This window comes from Lissotriton helveticus, chromosome 9 (assembly GCF_964261635.1).
Source record: "Lissotriton helveticus chromosome 9, aLisHel1.1, whole genome shotgun sequence".
NCBI classification, from domain to species: domain Eukaryota; kingdom Metazoa; phylum Chordata; class Amphibia; order Caudata; family Salamandridae; genus Lissotriton; species Lissotriton helveticus.
The window spans coordinates 1,089,693,562-1,089,719,679 of NC_136070.1; the positions used below are offsets into that span (position 1 = coordinate 1,089,693,562).

General features: G+C 42.4%; 1 protein-coding gene across 1 annotated transcript; it reads right to left on the bottom strand.

The window, feature by feature from the left end:
* Positions 1–117: 117 nt before the first annotated feature.
* Positions 118–26,118, bottom strand: KBTBD8 (kelch repeat and BTB domain containing 8). The gene is made up of 4 exons (XM_078661485.1): positions 26,046–26,118; positions 16,294–16,504; positions 9,710–10,824; positions 118–3,505 (listed from the first exon to the last, which is right to left on the bottom strand). The coding sequence occupies exons 1-4, from the start codon at positions 26,059–26,061 to the stop codon at positions 3,042–3,044; spliced, it is 1,806 nt and encodes a 601-aa protein (XP_078517611.1). The 5' UTR covers positions 26,062–26,118; the 3' UTR covers positions 118–3,041.

The following is a 26,118-nucleotide window of genomic DNA, read 5'->3' on the forward strand; positions in this document are numbered from 1 at the left end:
ACTAAGACAATGTTTTCATATTTTCTAAATTACAATTTGACACACATTTGATTAAGAGGACTAAAATATTACTAAAATTGCACATATACTTCTTACTGAATAAACAGTTAAAACAGGCAGATTTTAAGATGCACTTTATTGAAACATATCATGACTAGAATTGAAAAATGCAAATTTGTGCAATTATGCCAAAACTGAAAAAATAAACACACACATTAGGTACTACAGTACTTCAGACCTGAGCACACAATAGTTATTTCAAAACAGGCTTTCCAAATGTAGGATGTTGGTCAAGACAAAGAGAAAAATCACTTTAAGATGTATTAGAGACTGGAGTGTTGGGGGGGGGGGATGGGGGGGGTTGGAGTTTTACTTCTGCTTGCTTCACTTCCATTCTTCAGGGTCACATGGGATCAGATAATTGTATAGCCAATATGCATTTACAACAGCACCTTGGCACACACCGATTATTAGAACAATAAGGTACTGAAATTGTATTTCCTCTTCTGAGGTGTAGCAGACAGTATCAGCCTTTTACAACTAAGCCTAGAATCTTAATTCTAGATACATGTGGCCCAATCAGCAAATCTGTAGATTTGGCAACAATCTTTACAACTGGCCGTAGTAGAAGCATCTTCTGCCTTCATAGATATTTTTCTCATAAGATCCACCAAATGTCTAAACCATAGGAAGTAGAAGTTTGTGCTAAAGTAGACATATCATTTTACTTGTCCTCATTGTGCAAATTCACTACTGAATGGGACTGGTAACAATTGTGCATCAGTAACCAGATGAAGACTGAAATAAAATGAAGTTGTTAAACTGCAATAAAACAGAACGACCAGGTTTTATGTAATAAAACACAGCTTTCATGTACCGAAATTCCCCTGGGTGAACGGTTTCCCAAAATGGAAAAATTGGGACAGTGTAGATAAATTCGATCTACTGTTTCCTTAGCACAGTATATCCTATCACCAACGCATTGCCAAGTTTATGAAATTCGGTTTTCAAGTAATGTCGTAGGACACTGTAATAAATATAAAGATTGTCAAAAAGCAAGAAACTGAAGTATGTAAAGAAGCTTAATAAAATAGCAAAGACAGATATACAAAAACGCTACACTTTAAAAAACGCAATGGTGATTTATAAAGCCAGCAGTTGTCAACAGCACTATTAGAATCAAGAGTAAAGCGTCCTACACAGTCAAGTAATGCATTTCCTTTAACTCCACTCGCACCAAATGGCAAACAGATAATTTATAATTCACAAGAAATAAGCAACTAGACGTTTTCATCAAACATGTAAATTAAAAAAAAAAAAAAAACATGAAAGGCAATGTTTGTTTTTCTTCTACAGACTTTCAATTGCCACACTCAAACATAAAGTGAACTTTTGAAGGATGAGGTATGTAATGAAGCAATATTTTGAGATTTCACAGTATTATTTTATATCGTACAAGAGTGAAACACAAGAGATATCCACCTGCAGATTTCAATGCAGTTTTCCTATATATCTGTTTCTATTATTTTTTTTAGGCTGGAGTGTGGGGCAGCACAAAGAGCAGAGAAGGTTCAAAAGACAGGAACCAATCAATCAATAACACGAAAAATGTAATAAAAACAATTGAAAAAAATATACAACGGCAAAATCTCCTGCACTCTCCATGGGATTATAACTACATAATGCTACTGCTTTGCAAATGCCATATTATTGCTCTCCAAACCAAATGCACAAAGGATATAGTACTGTTTTGCCTTTCATAGGAACTCCTATTTAATGCAGAGTAAGAGAAAACCACTCCTACGTTTATACCTAATCTGGCAAAGCACACTCCAAGGCCACGCATACTCATCTATTTGTAGGTATACACACAATGCTTGTGTGCTTTAATTTCAATGGCTAGAGGAGAGTGTTGTTTATTTACCACCCAAAACCTGCAAAAAAAAGGTGCGGTAAAGAGCTGAAAAAACTTTGTGTGGCTTTAGAAATCACAAGTTTCAAAAGTTTTGTAGTGAATTATAAATTCAATGGGGAACGCAGGCCATTTTTTCATACACAAACAGGTGCACTAACTTTGCTTACTTAACTTTTCTGCTGTACAACAAAAACGGGTTGCCACAGGTACACTTACTATTAAATAGAGGCAACACGTTTTAACAATAAAATAGAACACAAGAACCTTATTTACATAAGGAACTAGAAATGTCTGAACCAGACTTTCGGGAAGCATTAGTGTAGCTTGTTTTTGGATCGGTCAATAAACGATGACACAAACTAAGGTCAAGTCAAAAGTCACATTAACATGAAGAGATCAAAATATTTCCTCATCACATGGGAACTGTTGGAGTTTATACCTGCAAATTTAAGAAACAAAGCATTTAGAAATTACTTCACTTAATACTATTCACTAGCACCATTGAAGTTATAAAAAATAAAAAAAAAAGTGAAAAAACATGTTACAACTCATTTTCAAACACCGGTCCACAGATTAGGGGCGAAAAACAAAAACAGTTTTTTGCTTTACTGCAACTTGGTGTGGATACTCAATTTAGAGAGTATGGAGTGAAGTAAAGCTCCAAGAAAAACTTCACAACCATGTACCAGAAATATATTGAGCAATTATGGTCCTAGTGTATTAGTAAAATATTTATGCACTAAAATAAGACTTAGCAATATTGCCTCAGTTTTCACCCGTATTAAAAGTTTACACATCAAAAACTAGAATGCAAGATTCTTCCTAGTGCATAGTTGTCTTATCTATACATTTACAATTTTCAATTCTTTAAACACATAAATGGCATGATTCAATGTAGGTCTATGAAAAATGCTGATAATTGCACTTTGTTAACTATAACTTGGAAAAATGTAAGAAATGGAGCCTGTAACTCCCTCCCCTAACAGCAACGTTTAAAAGCACCTATCCACTTTTACAAAAACTGTCCAGTTTCAGCTTGTATTAAATACTGACAGAAATGTTCTTATACAACCAAGTTTCAATCTTCTAAGAAGGATCACTGAAAGGGACGGCAAGTTACTCTGAATTAGAGAGCTTTCTGTAGACACTGTGGATATAATTTAGCAACAGCACATTCAAAATGGCGGCCAAGGTCCCAGAGTCTGTCAGGAGTTTCATAGACTTTCCTCCATTGGTCAACAACCTCATCGTACTGATAAAGAGAATTCTTTCTGCTTGTTCGAAAAACTAGTTCTTCAACACTGACTTGAGTAGCTCGAACAAATAAATGGAGTTTATTCTTGAGGAGCAAGAGTTTAATATATGGATTAGAGGACTGGTCACATGGTAGATCTTTTCTTCGAATCCACTTGTTCTGTTCAATGTCATATGCTTCTACTGTAAGGACACGTTGATGATTTCCTCTGGTTCCAGCTACATAGTAGATTGAATCCTTGTATACAGCTGCCATGCCTTGGGATCTAGGCACCGTCATTGGAGTCAGATAACCCCAATAATCTTTATGAGGATCATAACAGAGGAAAACCTCTCCTAAAGACGACAATAAAAATACTTATTATTGCATAGCTACAATAAGCATACATTTAGGCACATACAAAATGAAGCTGTAACTAGGTGTCTGCATAGGCAATTGTTGTAGCCATCACTATTATGATGAAACTGTAAGTGTATACTTCCCACACTACTAGCAAGGGGCATTAGGTTTTAAATAAAATATTACAACCAAACACATACTTCAAAGCTTTAGGTTGTGCGGAGGTTAGTTACTATATTAAGCTTTCTGTTTCTTGTATCATGGTATTAACCCCCATTGAATTAATTACACTGGTTTTATTTTTTTTACTATGTGCATAAAATTAATGTTTAATCATTGTGCTGCTAAACATTAGTAAGGCCGAAAAAGAAAAGTAAAAATATTCACAGGCAAAGCTTATCCGTGTCTCATATCCATAGGCTTTGGAACTGGTTTTTGCTGATGTGGTTGTGCATTGGCTGAACAAAAGCAAAGGGTTATAACCAGTGCTGAGCAGCATCAGCAAAAAAAAGTGTTGATGTACACACCTAATACACAAAAAGGCAACCCAATCTTCCCTTTATTAATTTTACACATGTATTGCTTTGCCTCACACATAGTGTTTTAAAACTCCAAGAGGGAGCACCTGTTAAAAAAGACAGGTTTTTTTCCTCACTAACATGCTATGCTGTTATATACAAATATATTTTCATAAACAATGTTGCAAAATTACATTCTACAGAACCTCCATTTGTAAGGCAGTCCCTAGAGGTCTTGACTCTTGGCCATACAAGGCAAAGATCCATGATTGTCTGGAGGAAGCCAAGACAAATACTAATGATTCACTGCGATAAGTGCCACTCTTCTGAGTATGTATAGCAAGTTAGTCCATCAGACCTTGGTGGAATGCTTTGTTTCAGGCCACTCTTCTGAGTATGTATAGCAAGTTAGTCCATCAGACCTTGGTGGAATGCTTTGTTTCAGGCAGAATATGGCAATAAAATATATCTGTGCAAATAAATGAGACTTAACAATGGAAGCAGTGGGGCTTCAGAGCCACAAATACAGATTTTCAGGTCAAGTACATTGATGCACAAATCCTGGTCGATCATATTGAAATTAAACTTCTGAAAAAATCTGGACTGCACTTTGTTGTCCTGAAGTGTACACACTAAATGCAGAGCTTGCTCTAATGAAGCCAGATAATGCTTGGCTAGGATGGAGAAATATTGCAAAAGAATCAACTCTCGAAACCATCAAGAAGAAACACCTTTCAGCTGAGACTTGCTGAAAAGCTGTAATTCCATTCAATTTACACGATATCGAATTGGTGGAACTAGATAAGTATAAAAGACTAAGCAAAAGGAAGAATAAAGAATATCAGATTGAAGCACAACAGTCAACACCAAAAATTGCAAAGAAAAAAAGCACACATTTGCTTGATCACAGAACCAGTAGTCATGCAAACTTTAGGTGGAATAGTGATGGGACTGCATTCTTAACAGCCAGTTAAATGCACCTCTTGGAGATACAGATGGTCGATGTCTATGGGAGTGTGCTTTGGTAAAAGAAACGGAGGACGGCATTGAAGAACAAGCATTGGCACAGCCAATAGATCTCGCCTTTGGTGCCTTTTAAGTGCTTAGCTATGCAGTTAATATATACATGGTGTGGCCAATCGCAGACCAAAGAAAGAACAGGCTTCCACACTAATGGATGGTGAATTGTACGTTTATATTGTAAAGTTGTGAAGAATGTGTGAGTCACAGAGGCGCTGAAGACAAACGATTATTGTTTAACTGTAAAGGTTACAAAGCTTGCAAAAATGGTCTGACAGCCCAGACGGGTTTCCTGTTTTTTCCTACCTCTGGTACTCATTTGTAAATCTTCCTGTAGTAATGAGGACTGAACAAAATACATTTTTTGTTGCTGCAAATAGTAGGGACCCTCCCCACCCCCGCACTAGCTAACCAAGAGGCGGAGCGCAGTCCATCGGCCTAAGAAGGATCAAATGCTCAGTTAGCCCCCACAGCATTACAAACTCTGAGCTTTACGCTGCATGCTGAGCTGTGTAGTATGTGCATTAACCTAGTGGTGTGTATTATTGGATTCCGAAGGATTGCAGTCAGAGTGAGACGGCCTTTCAGCCTTTATGCGACCGCATCCGTCACATGCACTCTCTTTCTCTGATCCCAGAGGCTAGGCTCAACCTAAAAAGGACTCAGCAGTGATGGCAGTGGGGTTAGGGGGCTTGGAGGACCAGCAGTTAAGAGGTAAAAGAGAGTGTAGTGAAAGCATGGATGCAAACAAGAGTTTGGCGATGTTGCTTTTTCCATGTGGCAGACATTCTCCGACACTGCAAGTAACTTGCAGGGTGAATATTAAATGTTTTGTAAAACCGGGCCTGTTCCTCCGGTGTCCCTTTGTTGCCCTTTTATTTTAGTTTTGTCCCCTGTGCACAGCAGGAATACACTCCCTGATCTTCTTGTGTTGCTGTGCAGTGTTTTCACTTTTAAAAGCGAGTATATTCAAAGCATGAAGTAAGCACGCACCATCTAGTGCCCCCGGGGCACACACAGGCATCCACTTCCTCATCTTCCCGTGTTTTGCCGTAAGCAGCAGACAGGTAATGCTTTAACTTTTAACAAACATTTGTGAAGGAACAGGCCTCCCAATTTAAATATATTTTTTTTTTTTTTCTTTTTTTTTTTTAGGGTTAGTGCTATTGGCCTTGTAACGGAAATGTTTTTTACTTTTGTGTGAGCGAGTGCAGTTATCAGATGTTAAAAAAATAAAGGAGATTGATAAATGAGTTATATAATTGGGTGGGAACAACACCATGTATTATTCAGAAAGAGGCCAACAAACGCGGCAAAGTTGAACGAAACTGTAATTTATACAAATGGAGTAATGTAGAAAACATGACAAGAAGAAGGCAGTTTGAAAAGAAAGAGTAAATGCTTATGGATTAGAGGCCAGAGTAAATGAAGGTGTTCAAGATGCTGCAATGATGGCGTCAGAAAGAAGCTTGGTGTGACCGCTGTGAGCACGAGGGGTTAATAGCTGCCCAAATTGGGCGCAAATAATGAACAAAAACATAGGAGAGGATGGATGTGTAAATTGAAGAGGCAGTGGTGCATCTAATGGCAAACTGCTGCATATACAAAGGGAGGGGAGGCTGCACGCAGAGAAATTGGTGGTACGGTATCATAGTGGAGTGCAGGTTGGACTGAGGGTGTCAAATGAAATATTACTACATGAAGGGCCCAGGCGTGTCTGATTGTATTTAAAACCATGCACAGATTCCTCAAGCAAATGGAAGGACAAGCCTTCGCAAAGAAATGGAATCGTAAAAAAAATATAGTAACAAGATTGCATTACAGATAACTAAGGATTAACGGCATCACGTCAGGAGACTCAATTACGTGAGGGCCAGTCTTCTTTCCACTAGCCTGCAGCGCCTTTGGTTCATAGAGAAGAGGGGAGGCGGAGACCTTGCCCACGGTGCTCGAGCCTTCTGTGGGATTTGAAAGCAGACTGCACGCGAGTCACCGTTGCATTGGAGCTTTAGTGTATCTTCCTGCTCCTTCCGTCCACTCTCGTTTGGAACGCGTGATGCGTTACAGTAGTACGTCTGCAAGCTCTGTGACTTGTACAACCTTACATACTCAAGGGAGCACGCCAAAGAGGAAGATTGCTTAACAATTAGATTGTCACTGCTTCTGTGGTCACAACCAGGTCAGGCAGCGTGATTCCATGCCTGCACCATTTTGTTTCTCCATCGTCTGATCGGAGCAGTTAGGATGATCGTTCTTTGGCAGGTAAAAAAAAACAAAAACAAAAAAAAAACACAAGCATTGGCCGCATGGCCATAAAAGAACGCCGCGAGGCCACGAAAAGAAAAAGAAAACAAGCATTGGCCGCATGGCCATAAAAGAACGCCGCGAGGCCACGAAAAGAAAAAGAAAACAAGCATTGGCCGCATGGCCATAAAAGAACGCCGCGAGGCCACGAAAAGGAAAAGAAAACAAGCATTGGCCGCATGGCCATAAAAGAACGCCGCGAGGCCACGAAAAGAAAAAGAAAACAAGCATTGGCCGCATGGCCATAAAAGAACGCCGCGAGGCCACGAAAAGGAAAAGAAAAAGAAAACAAGCATTGGCCGAAAAAACCCACGAGTTGGCATTGGCCGAAAAAAAACATGCGAGTTGTGCGCACAAAAATCAAGCATTGGACGAACAAAGCGAGTTGTGCGGACGAAGATAAAAGAGCTGTGCACGTCATGCGCGAGCAGGTAAGCTGGTTGCCGCTTTGGAAGCACTTCCAAAAGCCAGCTTACTAAATGTCACGCTGTTAGCGCATGCACGCTATATCAGCGAGACCTAAAAATAATAGTTCATGTAGAGGGTAATACCATAAACAAGAAGTACATCTCAAAGCCGGCCCAAGATAAGATGCAGAGATAAACTCTAGTTTTTCAAGATTTTAAATATCTGAATGACAACTTCGCTTAATTTGGAGCAAATGCACAAGGTTTCGCTTTTGAAGCAGAGGGGACGACTGAGGAACAAGGGCAGGAGTTACGAGGGGACCAAAAGTTATATTTTTATTTTTGGGATCCACAATACTTGGGTGATATAATCCTTACTCAAGCATTATGCTCACTTAGAAAGTTATACACATATAGATATATACATATACTAGGACTCCTAGAGGACCGTTTTACTTCATCCTTAAGGTAAGGGGAGATATCCCACTAATGAAATAGAGCAGGCAGGTCCCGCTTTTTCGCTTTGTTGTACCAATTAATCCTTTGTGACCACAGTAAGCTCGTAGGTTAGGGACCAGGATGGGGGGCGGGGGAGGGAAGGGGAAAAGAAAATGAGCGAAGACTCCGATGTCTTATTTGTAGTAGTAGACTTAACATTTGTCTGTTCTTACCCACTATGTGGGATGAGATAAACATTTGCCACAGCCACCGAGCTGGCTCAAGAAACTGCTCACCATTCACCAGCAAGGAGGCACAGAAGGTGGAACGCTACTTGGAAGTGGTGGGTGACCCGAGCTAACCCCTTGCTCAAAGAGCACTCAACAAACTATGTCATCTCCAGCTCTGCACAGGCTCTTAAAAAGAAGGGACACATAGAAAGTGACTAGTTATAGGTCTAACACTGGCACAACCATATTCAGAAAGTAGAAACCCCACAAGGTTTAGGCTACAGCAGTAATATCAGTCCTAAAAATTCCACACAAGCAAGGTGAGAGATTAATAGATTTTCTGCCTAGCACTTTTACAGACATTTTATTTTTCACTGGGTCAAAGGCTGCATTGCAAGAAGTTTCTTTTGATAGCTTGGCTAACAGGCGATACACTTTGGAAGCAGATCTGAATACGGAGACAAAAGTGAAAGGAGGCTCATGAAATAGGCTCATTAAATAGTCTAATACTTTAAGGACTGCCACAAATTGCCGGACTCCAATGTAACAGCAAATATGTTCAATAAGTGCCAGTAAAGTAACCAGCTGTAAGGTTGAAATGGCGACAATCAAAGGAGTTTATATGTGCTATGGGCCATACCTTTAACAACTGGACTACAGGTATTACCCAAAGACAAAATCAAATATGAAGTCATAAAACATATTTTTACTGCCCCTTAGTAGAGCAAGTTAAGCTCGACTGTTACTACTGTGAGGCATTAAAGGTGTGCTAAAGTACAAGACTTCGCACAACAATGCATTTAAGGAACAAATAAAGTATGGCTCAACCAGACTTCATATAAACCGAAAATATATATGAGTAGCTAACCATATTAATGCAGAGGAAATCTAACCAACCAAAAAGGGAAGAAACATGGGTTTAACAGTTCCAATGAAAGTAAACAGGAGGTGTCCCAATCATGGGGTAGTATACAACACACGGTGGTCTATGCAACAAAAATAGTGGAAAAATGATCACCATCTCCAAGAAAGCAGCACAAAATCAGTAATGCACCGATAGGGGGATACCATAACAGGAGAGGATCAACTGGAACCACAACACTGCATGATGCTCTTCCTGACTGTGTAGTGTTTTGCACTGCTATTGATCCGTCAAGGATAGCAACACAAACCGAACTGAAGCTTAATCCTTACATTCGTTACAGAGAGTATTGCAAGCTTATAAACTGGTCTCACATCAAAAACAGAGCAACAAATGTACCCATACACGTCTGAGGTCTTACCTTGTAAAACATAGATTAGTTCTTTATGCTCCACAGCACTATGAAACTCCATTGCAGAAGGCATCATGCTTACAGCACTCCAGCAGTTATCTCTGCTGTCATAACATTCCACGGATTTAAGTGGATTACGTCCATCTCCTTCATAAACACGTCCACCTATTGCGTACAGTTTACCACAGCAATGAACCAACTTGCAGCCTATGCGGGCTCTTAGTAAAGGGGCTTTCTGTAGCCACCTATTGCTGCAATGATCATACAAACAAAAATCACTCTCCGCTTTATGATCAATGCAGACGTCGCTGCTGCTTGGCCTGTAACCTCCCGCAATATAAATATCATTGTCTGGAGTCACCACTATTCCAACTTCCCGCATGTCATTTGGTGGTTTGCATAGTTTGTATACTTTCCCTGTGACAGTATCCAAACAAGGCACAGTTTGCTTCTTTCCTGAGTGTTTGTTCGCTGCTTCAAAACACATTATCATTTCAATAGCAGTCATACCAAGTCGCTGTGTGCAGCCATTGGCACTATTTTTCCCTCTTTGTACACAGATTGTTGGCATAGCCTGCGCAAATAGTGGAGGGATATTTTCCACAAATGCATCTTCCATCAAAGGCATCCGAATGCATTTGGCAAAAATTTCTGGAAGGTGGATTTCTCTTTTATTTCGTTCATGTTCAAACCACCCAACTATTCCATCATAAACATGCTCCTCTTTCTCAATGTTCAAGTCATCACTATCCAGTATACTAATGAGTTGGTCTTTTCTTAGGTGAAAAAATTCTTGCTCTTTGGTGACACATAGAAACTTCTTACGAATGTAATCTTGGGCGCGATCTTTAAGCTCCTGATGGCCGTAATGATCAGCAAAGATGAAGACTCCAGTGCAATTTTGTGGGTCTAAACGACTTATCATATATTGAGCACACTGGTCCTGTAGGGAAGGAATTTGGAAGATACTAGCTGCTGTGAACAAAGCTTGGACATTAGCCTCAGTCAGTGCAACTCTGGAGGTATAGGCATAGTCCAGTACCAAATGCATGGAATCTGCGTCAACGCCAACTATTCGAACTTCTTTCTGAGTACTCTCTGTAAGGCCACTAGTGAACATAGATCTAAAAAACAAAATAAAAAAACTGTCAAGTTAAAAACAGCTATGGAACATCAATAAATAGACTTTAAACACTGAATGATAGTCACAAATGAGTAAGACTGATTTAATAATAGCATTTATAAAGCTCAACTGCCATGAACTAACTTGCGGAGACTGCACATGCACAACATCTGGCCAGAACCGGTTACTTCGGGAAGAGCCAAGTCTTCAAGTCCTTTCTAAATTGTAACAATTCCGTTGAAGCCCTTAGTGATGGAAGTTCATTCAACATCTGAGTCGCTTTGATGGAAAAAGTCCAGCCCCCTTGCCTAGACCTTCAGTACGTAGGGGTACAGATAAGGTTTGCTGTACTTGAGCAGAGAGAGATCGCAGTGATGAATCTTTTGAATCAGTGTTGTAGTGGCATTGGGCCTTTTTGCTGTAGAGCTTTAAAAACAATGCAAAAGGCGTTAAAAGTAATCCTTTGCTTCAGAGGAAGCCGGTGTAATTCCTTCAGGGCGTCACACGCGGCGGACCTACAAAGTCTATTTAGCCCCTGTTTCGCTTTACCAAATAATCAGCTGCTACAGGTAGTAAGGAATTGCAGTGGTCCGGTCTGCTGAGTAGAACACTTCACACCACCTGGAATTTGGAGTTGGTAAGCAGCAATGGAAGTACCTTCCTCAGTCCATGGAGTAAAGCAAAGCGCGTACCTGCCAATTTAGTCATGTGGCTCTCCAGAGATAGTTTATTGTCAAAACACAATCCCAAGATTACGGAATGTGTCTGATGACTGGGGATCTTCCCCACCTGAAAGAGGCCATACATTATTGGGGGGCTTCAAGAAGTTAGTATTCATCCACTCACAAATTTCTGTCATGTCTCTTTGAAAGGCTCAGAGTGTCTCCTCCTGGTTATTAGTAAGGGACAGAATCAGTTGTGTGTCGTACCCATAGTTTACCAACTTCAAGCCATGCTCCTTTAGGAGTGTAATGAGGGGCTTCGTATATACATTTCTCAAATATAATGGTACTTGGCAATAACAGCATATTGTTGGGATCGAAGCAGGGAGAGATTGATAAACAATTTGAAAATGAATGTGCTGCTGAACCCTTGGTTGGAAGACAACCCAAAAGAGTCCTGTCTCATTCTCAGAAACCACAGATTTCAAGTGTTTAAATGCCAACCTTTCTCTTACTAGCCACAGCACAAATTATGCAAGTGACCTGGGATATTAGGCCACTTTATGGTGCTTAGGAAAGTCAGATTTTAAATTTGAAAACAAAAATAAGTGTTTACAGCACGGTCCTTGAAACCGACATAGGGTGTTTCTTGACTTCTGCAATCTTCCCCAGGCGCTCTCCAGTAGGACTCTAAAGCACCATAGCAGTGTGGTCAACTGCTGAAGGCTGACAGTCAAATAGGAGAAGTTCCAAGAGCAGCACATTAAGGCAAGTAACAATATCGGCGATCACCTGCATGTACACCTGATGTCAGCAATCATACAACAAGCATTTGCATTTGCAATGCAATAGGTCTCGCATTAGGAAAGTTTGAGCTATTGGTATTGTAAATGACAAATCTTTTATTTATGTGTTGGTTTTAAAAATAGAAAAATTAATAGCTTTGTCATTTGCAATGCCAATACTTTTAACTTTCGCAAATGTGACACCCATAGCATTTGAAATGCACTATGTGTTGCATTTACGCGACTTACATGTATTGATATTACAAATAATTGCTTTTAATTTTTTTTATTAATTAATACTTAAATAAAATTTATTGTAATTTATAATTGCAATATATTAAACTTTTGTAAAACTCTTTTATGAAGCTAATGTTCAGTGTATTTTATTGTGACGAAAATCCAAGAACAGAAGGGAAATATTAACATCTTTTTGTGACATTTGTAATAAAGCTTGAAACTTCGAGAGAACATCTTTGAACCAGTTGTTGTTGAATGGTTGCACAGACTGCTGCTGTGGTGGCACTGAGTGATGTTGTGGTGGCGACGAGTGATGCTGTGGCGTTCAGTGATGCTGTGGTAGCGCAGTTATGTTGTGGTGCCCCTGAGTGATGCTGTGGTGGTGTTGAGAGATGCTGTGGTGGTGCGATAGATAGAGTGTAATTATGTGGCGTGTAACTATGTGGCACTGAGTGGTATTTGGAGTGTATGTTGCGTTGAGCGGAGTGTAATTATGTAGCATATAATTATGTGACACAGAGTGGTATTGTGTGGAGTGTATGTTGTATTCAGTAGAGTGGAATTGTGTGAGTAAAAAATCCATGGCCAGGATGGAAGTTCCGGATGCCGTGTGAAACAGGTACATGGACAGTCTCCCGCTTGAGTGGTACCATGGTCTCCAGTAAAAGAGAGAGTAAGGTTGCTATAGGGAATGTATCGGGGTTCCGAAGGGGTGGATCGTCCAAGGCAATAAGCCAGCCAGTCAGGAGATGAAGAAGCCACCTGGGATAACCCGTGGCCACAGCTTGACCCAGGGGAAAGCTTCACGACCCTCCCCACCACTGAGCCACTGAGTACCAAGGAAAGCCCTGAGAGAGACCCTTTGCAGGAGCCAAGGTCTTTAGATGGCAGCAGCTGTTCCCACCCACGGTGTTACGACTTGAGGCCAAATCCACCGCCAAGCCAAAGACTCGGAGACTTTGTTTGTTCAACACCAGGACAAAGGCCAATTGTAAGTTGGGGAGGGAAGTAATGATTCCAGCACCGCCCTCACTGTGCTGATGTGACCCAAAAGTTGCATCCTGTAACACCCTATGGCCAACGAGGCCAGAGGCTATATAATAAAGGTGCAAAGACCGCACAGGGTAATTTGACCACACCCAAAGCAATTGTGTGTGCGTTCCTTGCATGCTACAGCGCTAACCTCTCCGAGACCGCCTCACCCACGAGTCCCACTACACTAACCACAGAAACACACACAAGAGACCTCCATACGAAGAGAATGCCATGGGATCTCAGCACACAGCACCTCAACAAGACACTTTACTGAGACTTCGTCACACAGAGAAAGTTCTGAGAGGACGCCACAGAGGACCTTTTGTTCCAAGAGACCGCTCTTACAGACCCCGGCTCAAAGAAATGCCCAAGCAAGTCCCAACAGAGACCACCGTGAGAATCTTGAGCACACAGAGACAGCCTCTGGAGACCTTGCAACACAGCCAGAGCGGGCACGAGACCGCCGTTACAGACCCGGCGCACGCAGCCTGCACAGTCTACGCGGGGCGCTGCGTGACCTCGGCAGAGAGGAGGGGGCCTGGGAGATGGGAAAGAAATGGAAGGAGGAGGCAAGGGAGGGGAACGACTGTTACCTAACGTAAGCATTTGTAGTCCTTGCCAATAAAGCATTATTGAAATCAGAGCCGACGTGAGGGAGGGCAGCGGCTTGTGAGTGAGTGAGGGGGCAGTGCTTTGGCAGCTGCTCTCTTGCAGTCTGTCGGAGCCTGAAGCTGCCAGTTCCGAAAGTCCTGGGGCAGTGTGCAGTCTCAAGTGTGAGGGCTCCGGTCTGTGGCACCAGTGTCCGGCCTGCAGAGCGGAGTCTGCAGCCCGCTGCGTGCAGTCTCGTCTCCGGTGTGTTGGAAGTTTCCAGCAGTCCTCTTCGCCGGTGAGAAGTTGCAGCCTGTCCTTCAGAGCGCGTGCTGCAGCCATGTGTACACTGCCCTGTCTGCATCGGCCGCTTTTGCAGGACTAATACTTCAGTGTCTTTCGTGCAGTCTGCAGCCTGTGTGTGAAGTCTGCTGTCTCCCGCCTGCGGCCCCCCATGTAAATAAAGTCTGTCCAGTCAACAGTGGCGTGACACCGCGGAGCCTGCAGTCTAAGCCCCCCGCACACAGCCTGCAGCCCCGGCGACGTTTATTTGCTGGATGAGGTGAAGGAATGGAAATGTTTAGTCTGTGTCCCTCTGTCTCTGTAAAGCTGTGTGTGTTGGTGTCTGACTGGTCTGGCGGGGTCGGGGGAGGTGCTGCGGGCGATGACTGCACGGGTGGATGACAGGTATATTGTTTTGTTACGAATCCAGGACACAGACACCAACTGACAAACATTACAACAATATAATACAAATCACAAAGACAATACATTTTAATGATTTTTAGGAACCGCAAGATATATTTTAGGGCCCCCCTGTACGTAATTGTACTGCCCATTTTCTGCCAATTGAACACATTATTCCAACTAACTTTAACAAGAAGGCGTGCGTATATTATGAGCGAGGCCTGGAACGCAGGCGAGAGAGGCGGGCTCTGCTTTGATCTGCAGGAAAGTTCTTTTGAACCTGCGAGGTTCCGGGAGATGCCCCACCTCTGTGCCAGGCTCGCGGTGACGTAGCTCGTCCGGAGCGCGGCACCTTGGAGGCAGAGGGGTGTGGGTAGTGGAGAGCCCAGAAGAAAGCAGGGATTCCGGGAGTGCTGGGGTTCCCGGGAGACAGCAGGAGGAGAGAAATCCGGTGATGCGACGGAATGAAGGAGCCAGCGACAAAAGAGCACAGTAAGTGGTGGGGAGTGGGGAGTGTGTACGTGTGCTTCCGCGCGTGTGTGTGCCTGCGCGCGTGTGCGCACATGTGTGTGTGCATGTATGTGTGTGTGTGTGTGTGTGTGTGTGTGTGCGGAGCAACAGATGTGCACGGCGCCGGGCTGGACGTGCGCGTCCACAGACCAGAATTGCCGCGCGTGCCCGGTCTGTCTCCCTTGAGAGGCATCTCGACGACAATAGATCTCGAGAGCGAGACATAAAAAGGTTCTCATCCTGGGAGCTAAATGTAAACAAACTGGCAATTGAACAGCAAACATCTGTCCTAATACTTGTGCATGTTGCAAGGGCACCTTATCCTGCTTGTGGCACATTAGGCTGGCCAGTACTCAAAGTAGTAGTGCGAACCATGGATATCTCACTTGGATGGTGCATTACTGCAGGCCAACCAAACAAACAGTGGGGTGGAGGGGGCACATTGATTATCTCTAGGTCTGCAATATAAATAAAATGGATAACTTTGACTTGGCGTATCTAGGCATGCCAATGTGATTATTGGAAGGCTAAAAGTCATCTAAGCAAAAGGATGGTAGAGATAATATGCTCCAGGGGAAGGACAAACAGAAGATGGGCAGGTAAATTCACTGAATGAAAAGCAAGACAGACAAAGGCAACCAATGGTAAGCAGTGGGTCGGACCAAGGTATATTTGCTCCTCTGACGACTAAAAGCTATCAGCTAGGTGAGACCTAAACACATAAGGTACTGAAAAAAGCATATCAAGATAATACTATTCACAAGGCATTACATCATAACCAATTCATTGGTTGCACAAGGGAAGTAATACAAATTAAAATACAGGTTAATAACCCCCACAAACCAATCAAAACGCTCACTGCATCTCTATCTCAATTGCTGCATGCAAATTTTGATTTTAGTAACAAAACACACAATAACAAAAAAAACAGACAGTGGTGATGAAACATTGTTATGCACATGGTACCTGAAGTAAGGACTGATTGCAGCGAGAACATTTCTGTGACAGGGAAACTGTTTACCGTGATCCACTTCCACGATTATATCAGTCAGCTGTACCTCATCATACATGATTTTGAGCTGTTGGAGAATACTGCATGCATGAAAAGGGTCCATGGTGCTGCTGGCTGCATTCGAAGGAGGAATTCCATTTTGGGTTTGTAAATGACTGCCTAACTCTGCAAGGAGAAAAATAAAAACAACATGTTTTAGAATCCATTTGAGATATCTTCATCACCAAAGCTTTACTAAGTTCCATGCTTGTAGATATGAGGCCATAAAACAACTCACAATTAAGTGCCTATTTGCATAGTCCCTATGATCAGTGCTTTACAAACCTCCAAAAATACATAATGTATGATCAGTACTGTACAAACCTCCAAAAATACATAATGCATGAATGGCCATTCTTTTGCACGGTGTACCCCCGTCTTTTTGCCTAGATTGTTTCTGCTAGTTGTAGATATTTGTGCACTTTACTCCTGCTGATCAGCGTCTGTGCTCCCCTTATCAACATGATACAATTGGATACTTCTAATTGCCATATTCATCTTACCTATAAGTCCCTAGCATCCATACTAATATAATAAAGAGAGCCCAAACGTTTGAGGCGGGTAATCTCAGGAACCACAGCACCAATCACAACACCCAATACAGCGTTGGAAAGGGCAGTTGCAGCAGAAGGACATAGGCTATGCAGACGCCCACCATATACATTTAAAAGGTAAAAGAACCGTGCCAGCAAAGTAGTCCCTTGTGGGCGTGTCTGCGTTGTGCTGTGGGCGTGTGCTGGGGCGTGACAAATGCTGGGGCGTGTGGTACGTTCTGCCCTTTATGCCATGTCTCATATTGTGTGCTGTGGGCGTGTGCATGTGCGGGGCGCGGGATTACGGAAAAAAAAGCGAGCGTTGTGCCCAATATTTCATTGTTTTTTCTTCCCAGGTTCTGTACATTCCAGCTCTGGGTGTCCACCCTGCTCCCTTTAAATACCCCTGCACCCCATAATCATAACCCACCCTTACGCCTTAAAATACCCCAACACCCTTAAACACTAACCCATCTTAACCCTATAAATATACCCTGTACCCCAAAACCCAAACCTATCCCTAAACCCTAAAAATACCTCTGTACCCCCAAACCTAGCCCTGAACCCTATAAATACCCCTGTACCTCAAAACCCAAACCTACCCCTGAACCCTAAAAATACCCCTGCACCCCAAAACCCAAACCTAGCCCTGAACCCCAACAATACCCCTGTACCCCAAAACCCAAACCTACCCCTGAAACTAATTTGCATTGGCCTCCAGCAGCAGCCCTCTGAATGAGGTTTGAAAACTCCTCCAAGAGCAGGAGGCAAAAGCTTGGGGGTGTGTGTGTGTGTGGGAGGGGAAGCTTCTGTTCCTCCTACAGGATGGCCATTTTGGCCGTGCCCAGGAACTTATTTTCAAAAGGGCCTGCACTTTCAAAGGGCAGATGTCAGATGACACCTGGAGATGCTCCTTTCTTGTTCCCCCGAATAAGCCTGGCTCCAATCACAGTGGGGATGTAGCTGCTCGCAGTACTAGTTTGAAGTGACCATAGAGAAGCAGTTGCTTATTTCAATGTCCACACTTCGAGAGTGGGCCCACAGGTCCTGCACAAGGGGAAAAGGGTTTCATCATCCTGGATTTAGGCAGAAAGAGGCACTGTGAGATTGTTGTTCTCCAAGTCAAAGTGAAAATGCTGTGTAAGTGGGTATGGTTATCCCCTAGGAACATTTACCATATTGGTTGAGGATGGGCCTGTACACTTCTCAGAACACTAGTGGACCTGTGGATGATCACAGAAGGACTAAACCTGCTGTCTGACCTGTGAAAAGCCCTGAAGGACTAGACCCGCTTTTCGGCTGTGGCCTGCAGCCTTGTCCCACTGGAGGAATCAGAGCTCCAAAAACGTGACTAAGGGCCAGATTATGAATTTGGTAGTCCTAGTGCAGGCCGCCATGCCAGCACACTGCTCGAGAACTGAAAACTCGACCACCTGCCAGATTATGAGCAATCTTGGGGTCTGGCAAACAGTCTCAGAGCTCCAAAAACGTGACTAAGGGCCAGATTATGAATTTGGTAGTCCTAGTGCAGGCCGCCATGCCAGCACACTGCTCGAGAACTGAAAACTCGACCACCTGCCAGATTATGAGCAATCTTGGGGTCTGGCAAACAGTCCTTTGACATAACCATGGCGGGCCCATTAAAAATGCACCACAATGGGAATGTAAAAATCCCTTCCTGCACGGCATGGACTGTAAAGTCCATGTCATGCAAGAAAAGGGGTGACTGCACACAAGGTATATCTTGGCCCCTGTAGGGCCCCCTTTGTTTCCTCACCACCACAGTTTACATGGCAGCCTCACCGCCATGAAACTGCGGCGGTGAGGAAACTTCTAATCTGCTCGGCAGTGCCGTAGGGGCACTGGCAGCATATTAGAGCCTCTGACCGCCACTGGATTCATGATTCCCTGATGGTTGCGGCGGTCCCACCACAGGTTTGCAGTCCGATGAACCGCCGACCTGCTAATTAGGCTCCAAGACCAAAAGTACGAATCTTCACCCGGCGAAGGCTCAACAATTATCTGTAACAAAAGTGCAATAAGATACGCACTCAGGTACACACTTTAATTACCCCAATCTGAAAACTATTTGCAAGCTTACAGGGAACCGGATAATAAAAGTATGTGAAATGTGCTGAGGTGGTTTTTCTCACCCTATAGACACTATGGGACTAAAGGTAATGTGTGAAATGTAAGGTTTTAGAAGGACTCTAGTGCTTATGTATTAAATACAACCGACCCAGAAACACCTGCATATAAAATAATGAAAAGATGTCAAGACCATTTCAAACAAACAACTATGTAGTCATACAAAACATAAGTGCAACATAGCGACTGTGTTTTTCTTAATAAGTATTTTATTTTAAATAGCGCACAGGTAACCTTAATGCAGATTTTATTAAAAACTACCATACAGTACTTTATACTTTCAGTACACAGGGTTATAATAATTCAGAGGTTCCAACCTTTTGTAAGCAACTTTTTGTGCCAACAGAAATGATAAGCAACATTCAAACTACCATGGAACATATGAGCATCGATGTGCTGGTAAAGCAACTGAAACATGAACCAGTGTACTAAATAAGAATTTACAAAATTAACACATAAATTGACAGCAATTTAAGAGCATTTGCGGGACCATTTAGAGTAAAAACAAATCGTCCAAGTCATATTTCCACACAGGCCAGTGGGCAAATTTAAGGACTAAGTGGGTGCAGTTGGTGTAGGTTCTTCCCGAAGTGTGGATTTAAAGAGAATATAAATTGTGATTTCTACAAGGTGTTTGGCCAGAAAAATGGGTTACAACTTGATGGACTTTTTTTTGCCTCTTGGCAAGGATCTTTCTAAAGTCAGAGTTGCATGTGTCACTATATTTGCAATTAGGGACTGATGTAACACCAAATTGATCTTGATGGCAATCTGGTTGAAATAGGAGTGATTGGAAGACATGTTTCTTTTTTTGAGCGTTTGACTTTTTTCCTGCATAAAGACTTGAAAAATATTGGAAACATTTACAAACCAGTCTGCAAGGGAGTTGTTGGCTCTCTGTAACAAAGCTGCCTTTCCCGTGTGGTCACACCAGATTGGACCCTATTTTATATTATTTTAGAACTCTCTGCACTTTATCTCTGATAAAACAGGAATACAGTGACTGCACTTTCTCTTTAAACATGGTTAAACTGGTGTATTCCTGATTGACACACTTGCTTGTAAGTCCCTAGTATACGGTATAGAACTTGCACCCAGGACCTGGAAGTTAAATTCAACTGGTGGGCTGCACTACATATTGTGCCATCCAATACATTGGCAGTGCAAACATGGATATAGGACTGCTCTTTGTAATTTTACTGCTGCAGTGGAAAACCTTCAGTGTGACCTATCAAAATAATTATTTAGACAGGTAAAGGCCACCCTTAGCCAGAGCTACCAGGGGATTAAGATCATGTTATGTTAGTGACTTTAAGGGTTCACCCTGACAAGAGTCAGGATTATTGTTTGGGGGGGGGGGGGGTGGGGAGGGTGACATGGAATTTTAAATTGCCACCGTTAATATTTAGAGTTACTACAAAAACACCTCAAACTGAAGATTCTAACTACCATTCTTACTCTTTAAATCTGGCAATGGTCTGTTGTTCAGATGATTACAAGGGGATCTACTTTCCCTTGCAGCATATGAATTCTAAATTAATAACTACTTCAGGATTCTCACTTCCTATTCTTCCCCACTGAGATGTAGCCTTCCGGAACAAAAGCTTTACCAAAAATGAAATAAAACAATTAGTCTATTATTAAAGTATGTACTGCGGCATAGAAATATTAGGCTATCACATACTGCTGTATTTATTACGTTTTTAGAATGATTAGCCAGCTGAAGAGACAATTCATATAATGGCTGGGGATCGTCTAAAGTTGAGCCATAAAAAGAAACTAAAGAATATCTCTCCCTGTTAATATTAATTTCTAGCACCACCACCCATCTACTAAATCTATCCGCCGCCACCTGTCCCACACAACCCTCAAACCTCTTGCTGAGAATAGCTGTTGCCCCTCTATGAGGCGCTTATGACGAGGAACGCATAATTGGAAAGGCAACTAATTACGTGAAGACATCCTGGATTTTCTAATAGGAGTCTCTTAAAGTAAGACTACAGATGCCATCTTCTCAACAGGCCAATCCATCAATGCCCGGTTCTGAAACCCGTTATGTGGATCACAACAAAATTAAATGTTTGCTGTCATTTTTCGGCTGGTGTGGCTCATTTCCTGCCCTCTAATTGAACGTGGGGTCTCTTTCAGAGATATTTAAATAGTACTCGCTACCCCTATCCGGGGAGCTGAAGTGCTTACCCATAGTCACAGCAAGCTACAGGTGTAGGGTGTGTTAGAATGGGTGAGTTTTTTCGAGTATAAGAGGAAGTATTTTATGCCATGTCGGATGACGACATGAGTTGCGGTCCTTGTGTTAAAGGGTGCAGCCCCTGGCGGTGTGATGGGTGAGGCCATGTCAGAGACAAATATACAAATTATAAGAAGGATGAACAGCTTAGCATGTGGTGTGCTTATTTCAATGTTCACACTTCCAGAGTGGGCACACAGGGTCTGCACAAGGGGAAAAGGGTTTAATCATCCTGGATTTAGGCAGAAAGAGGCACTGTGAGATTGTTTTTCTGTAAGTCACCGTGGGAATGCTGTGAAAGTGGGTATGGTTATCCCCTAGGAACATTTACCATATTGGTTGAGGATGGGCCAGGAGTAAACCATGAGCTGGTGACCGGCATAAGTGTAATATCCCCAGTACACTCCTCAGAACACTAGTTGACCAAAAAGAGTGGTAATCAGAGAAGACCCAGTAATCCAAAAGGTGACATGCACCAGGCAGAGACACGGTTGAATGAGTAAATCTAAATCAAAAGGGTAAGATCGGAATTGGTGACAACTAGTATATTATGTTATCATTCTTTCCTGTACATGTCTAATAAGTGTTTTGTGCTGGCTAACATTTCTGCGTTTGTTGTTTAGTAGGCATTTGCCAACATCATTTTACATATCTTGGTGTAGCTTGACATTTGTGCGAGAAGGCACTTGAGTTCCCCCCCACATAGGGGTTATAATTTGCTCAATAAATGCTGCCTCAACATATACTATCCCACTTACAAATAATGTTTCTTTCTGCAGGTATACATACTCAAATTATAAGCTATGCCAAAAACTCTCCTGCCACTAGGTTTCTAAACCCAACATGAAAGCGAACCTTGACTTCAAATTAGTAAGTGTTCTTTGTCGTTTCTTTATCCAATTCTTCCTTGTGAGCTCATCAGTAATAGAAATATCCAATAAATCGACAAATCTTAAACAAATAACCATAGCATGAGCCACTAACATTGAATTTCGGAGTAGCGTGCTAGCTGCCATAAAGCGCTTCAGTGCCTCGTCAGGATTATTAAGTACTATAAAAGTGTAATTAGAATAAAATGCAATGTACTTTTAAAAGGGTATAGTTTGGGCTGCCTAGTCCTTTGGCCAACACCTCTGAGAGCCTTGCAACCGAGTTGTTATTTCAAGGCAGCAGAAATGATGCCAACCACTTAGGCTGAAAGACAGCACCTAAGGAATATGCCCTACCTTGCAATGCCCATTGTTTGACGCGTGGCACAGCTTTAAAATCTGCCATAAATTTAGATTGGTGGACTCCAAATCAGTAAACTTCACTCAATGAGAAACATTTAGGAGCACTTTACTAAATCACCAGACTGAACGAACTGAATTTCAACATAAACTGAGCAGGTATGTGACAGTCACTGAATAACCCAAACAGTTTAACACTTCTGACAAAACCAATAAGAAAATAATGTGGGATTCTTACACTATTCAGTCATAGGCACCGTAAGCATAAGTTATGCAACCTCTCGTATATATTCTGTGTAAACGAATATTAAACAAAGATGACATATTGAGAGATACATACAGCGCTGCCCTGCATCTAGGTGTACGTTTTCCACAACCTCGGACAAGTGTTGGAAAGCGGAAGTGTCCCTATGCAGATGTCCTCGCAAGTACAATGGAGATGGAAGGCTTGTGGTACTGGACTGCAAACAGTTGCCTTCAGAGGAAAATACATGGGTGAATGAAAGCTGGACTATACTACCAACAGGAGGTCATCGCAGGTAAGTACAACTGAGATGGAAAGCTGCAGTTACACTACGTTACCGCAGAAGTCCTCACATAAGGGCGCAATAGATACGGAAAGCTAATTGTACTCTACTACCAATAGAGGTCCTCACAGGTGAGTTCGATAGCGTCACAGCCCTTCCTGAGCATATACTAACATTTTGGAAGGGAGAGTTATGCAACAGGCACGTGACTGGTAAGCTGCCAACACTGTCCATAGGCATGGGAGGGGTGGATAGTGAAATAAACAGTTTCTTCGTTATCATACAAGGTCAGCCATGAAAAAAATGAGAGATACAAATATCCAGGGAAAAACGCCACCAACCACTTAGTCAGCCATTTTCTCAATGCTATTTTAAGCGTGCATGGTCCTATTTTGTGATATCTTGAAAGGTTATTTTGTTACCTGTGATTAATTACCAAGGTAGAACAATCTCCAAAGATTGTGTGGCTTCACAAACTGTATGATCAAATTGCCACTTTCATCATCCCAACACAAATAATAGGAGCTTCGAGAAAATCAGTTTCACAAAAGTATAAATATTTTTGCTCTCTATGATCACAGAGTTGTGCACCATTAACTTTACCAAGTTTAAAAGCAAAGAAAAACAGAGCTCCATGTTCATTATAATGACACTGCAGTAATGCGGGAGCTGAAATCTGCGAAGGATCATGGTACATACGCATAGTAAGCATGCGCGAGTTGAATAAAAGTTATACAATTTTAATTACACTTTGGGGAAGAAGGGGAGGGAAAATGGGAGAAGGAAGTGACTTCTCATTCTTCCTAGTGATATATTCTATTATGCATTGAAATTGCATGTTTATAGGCATTACACTAAGGGAAATTTAAAAATGATGAATCACAACCTGAAGCCCACTTTACAATATGGTACACATGCATATCAATCTCCAATACCCTCTTTCTGCTGTAGGCACTAGGCTATAATAACCCAAATGAATAATGGGATGAATCCATGCGTTTATAACGGTGTAATCAGTGTAACAAATATTTGACCGCACCTTTCCCATACTGAAGTGTTTGGATAGCTACACCATAAATATGTATGTAATGCCCAGGCTCTAAAACAAATCTCTCGGTGATATACATTTCTTGTCCATCGATCTTAGCACACATAAAGGTCCCAACCAACTACCAAGATATACACCACGGCCTCGCTATTGGTCTCGCCTCGCCACCCCACTTTCCTCCCCTGGAACACACAGTTAACCTCATCTACTTATTGTAGAGTTGTTGATATTGAGCTGACTGAGCACTAAATATAAAAGACTGCTTTAAAACAGAGTAATAGGACAAGAACTTGCACAACATTCACAAGGGCAAGAGGTACAACATAGCGTTAGTGAGACAAGAAGGAGTTTTGTACATTTGTGGTTGGCGTCAGTGTAACATCAGAGCATTAAAAAGGATATATACTTTTGTACTCATCTGTGACTACACATCAACAACAGCAGCACAACCGGAAGGTGTGCACGATATACAAATTTGTAAAAGGAAGCAATTTGGGAATAGAGAAAGCAGTAAGGGTGTGGTTAGCGTACGAAGGAGAAACGGAGAGCACATTAAGCTTTGCTTAGTGAGAAGAATGTGACCCAATATATATCTAGGAAAGCGACATATTATGACCATCAATCCATTGCTCATTCACCTGCCATTGTTAATACAGAGCAGTCACCTGTCTCACATAGCATGTTCATCCTCCTGTCTCAGTACACACAGTGGTTTATCTAATCGGTCTGGTACACTATACCCTTATCCACCGCTCTTGTATAAAACAAAACCTACAGCTCTGTAACACGCTGTGTCATTATGAACACTCCACTTGTAAATACTGTGCAATTATCCTCTTCAGCCTCCCCCATGACTCATTGCCATCACCGACCTGTCATGGTACACCATGCATCACACACACATAACCAGTACATCCTTCTCCCACCTTTTGTGGTAAAGGTAATTCCAACAAGCTACTATTTTGCTTTTAGTACTAGAACCTACTGCCATGTACATACATTCCCAAAAGCCAACTACCCTGACACAAATAGCACTCGTCCAGAAAGTGCTTGCACATACCATGTCCTCATCTATTTATCCTTATGCACTGTATGCCCAAGCCAACACATGCAATGAAACATCATGCTCCAACACCACGGCTCAGCGACACTGTGGCTTGCCCTTTACATCTTGTACACACGAGGCCTCTCGGGGTCATAATGCAGCCCACCGCAGGATCTGAGGCGCAGGGCCCAGGGTATCCTCCCTTGAAGTGGGTGGGAGGGGGGACATCTTTTTGAGTTACCTCACTGAGCCATAATAATGCAGTAGGGTAATGTCCTGGTATTCAGCCACTAGACTTTAACACAGTCTCCTCCTCTACATGTAACGGTACAGAGTAACTTGTGACTGCTGTACCCCAGTGCCAGCTCTCTACTCGCCTGGCATTTAAAGTGACCTTATGATATTCTCTGAAAAACACCGTGCCGCAGCACCCAACAGGCCTAAACCCGGCTTCACTCATACACATATGGGATATGGCCGTCTTAATGGTACATCCAGACCGCCATGCAACTATCCATGTAAACACAAATGCACAAAAGGTTACCTCGCCGAATCTAATATACCAATTACTTTAAAACGCATTACCTGGTATTTAAGATACACCCACATGCCACTGTAAGAGAAAGCACACACCTGTCAGTGTACTGAATTGCCATCACCCACCGTATCGATGCACTCAGCGCGCTGCTCCACCTCCCTGCTACATAAACTATTCATACAACACACAAATAGTGACCGCAAACAAGGTTCTTTTATCAACCATGATCGCCTACGACGCGCATAAAGACAACGCTTTAAAGCAGACAGTAAACAAAACAGAGGAAACAAGCTGTCAGAGCCTCGGAAGCAGCGCCTCAGCCCCTGTCTGAACCCTCGGCCCGGCACCGACCTCCTAATGCGGCCATTCTCCTTCGGCAGACTACAGGCAGACGTCTTCCGCTTTGCTCACAGAGGCCGGATAT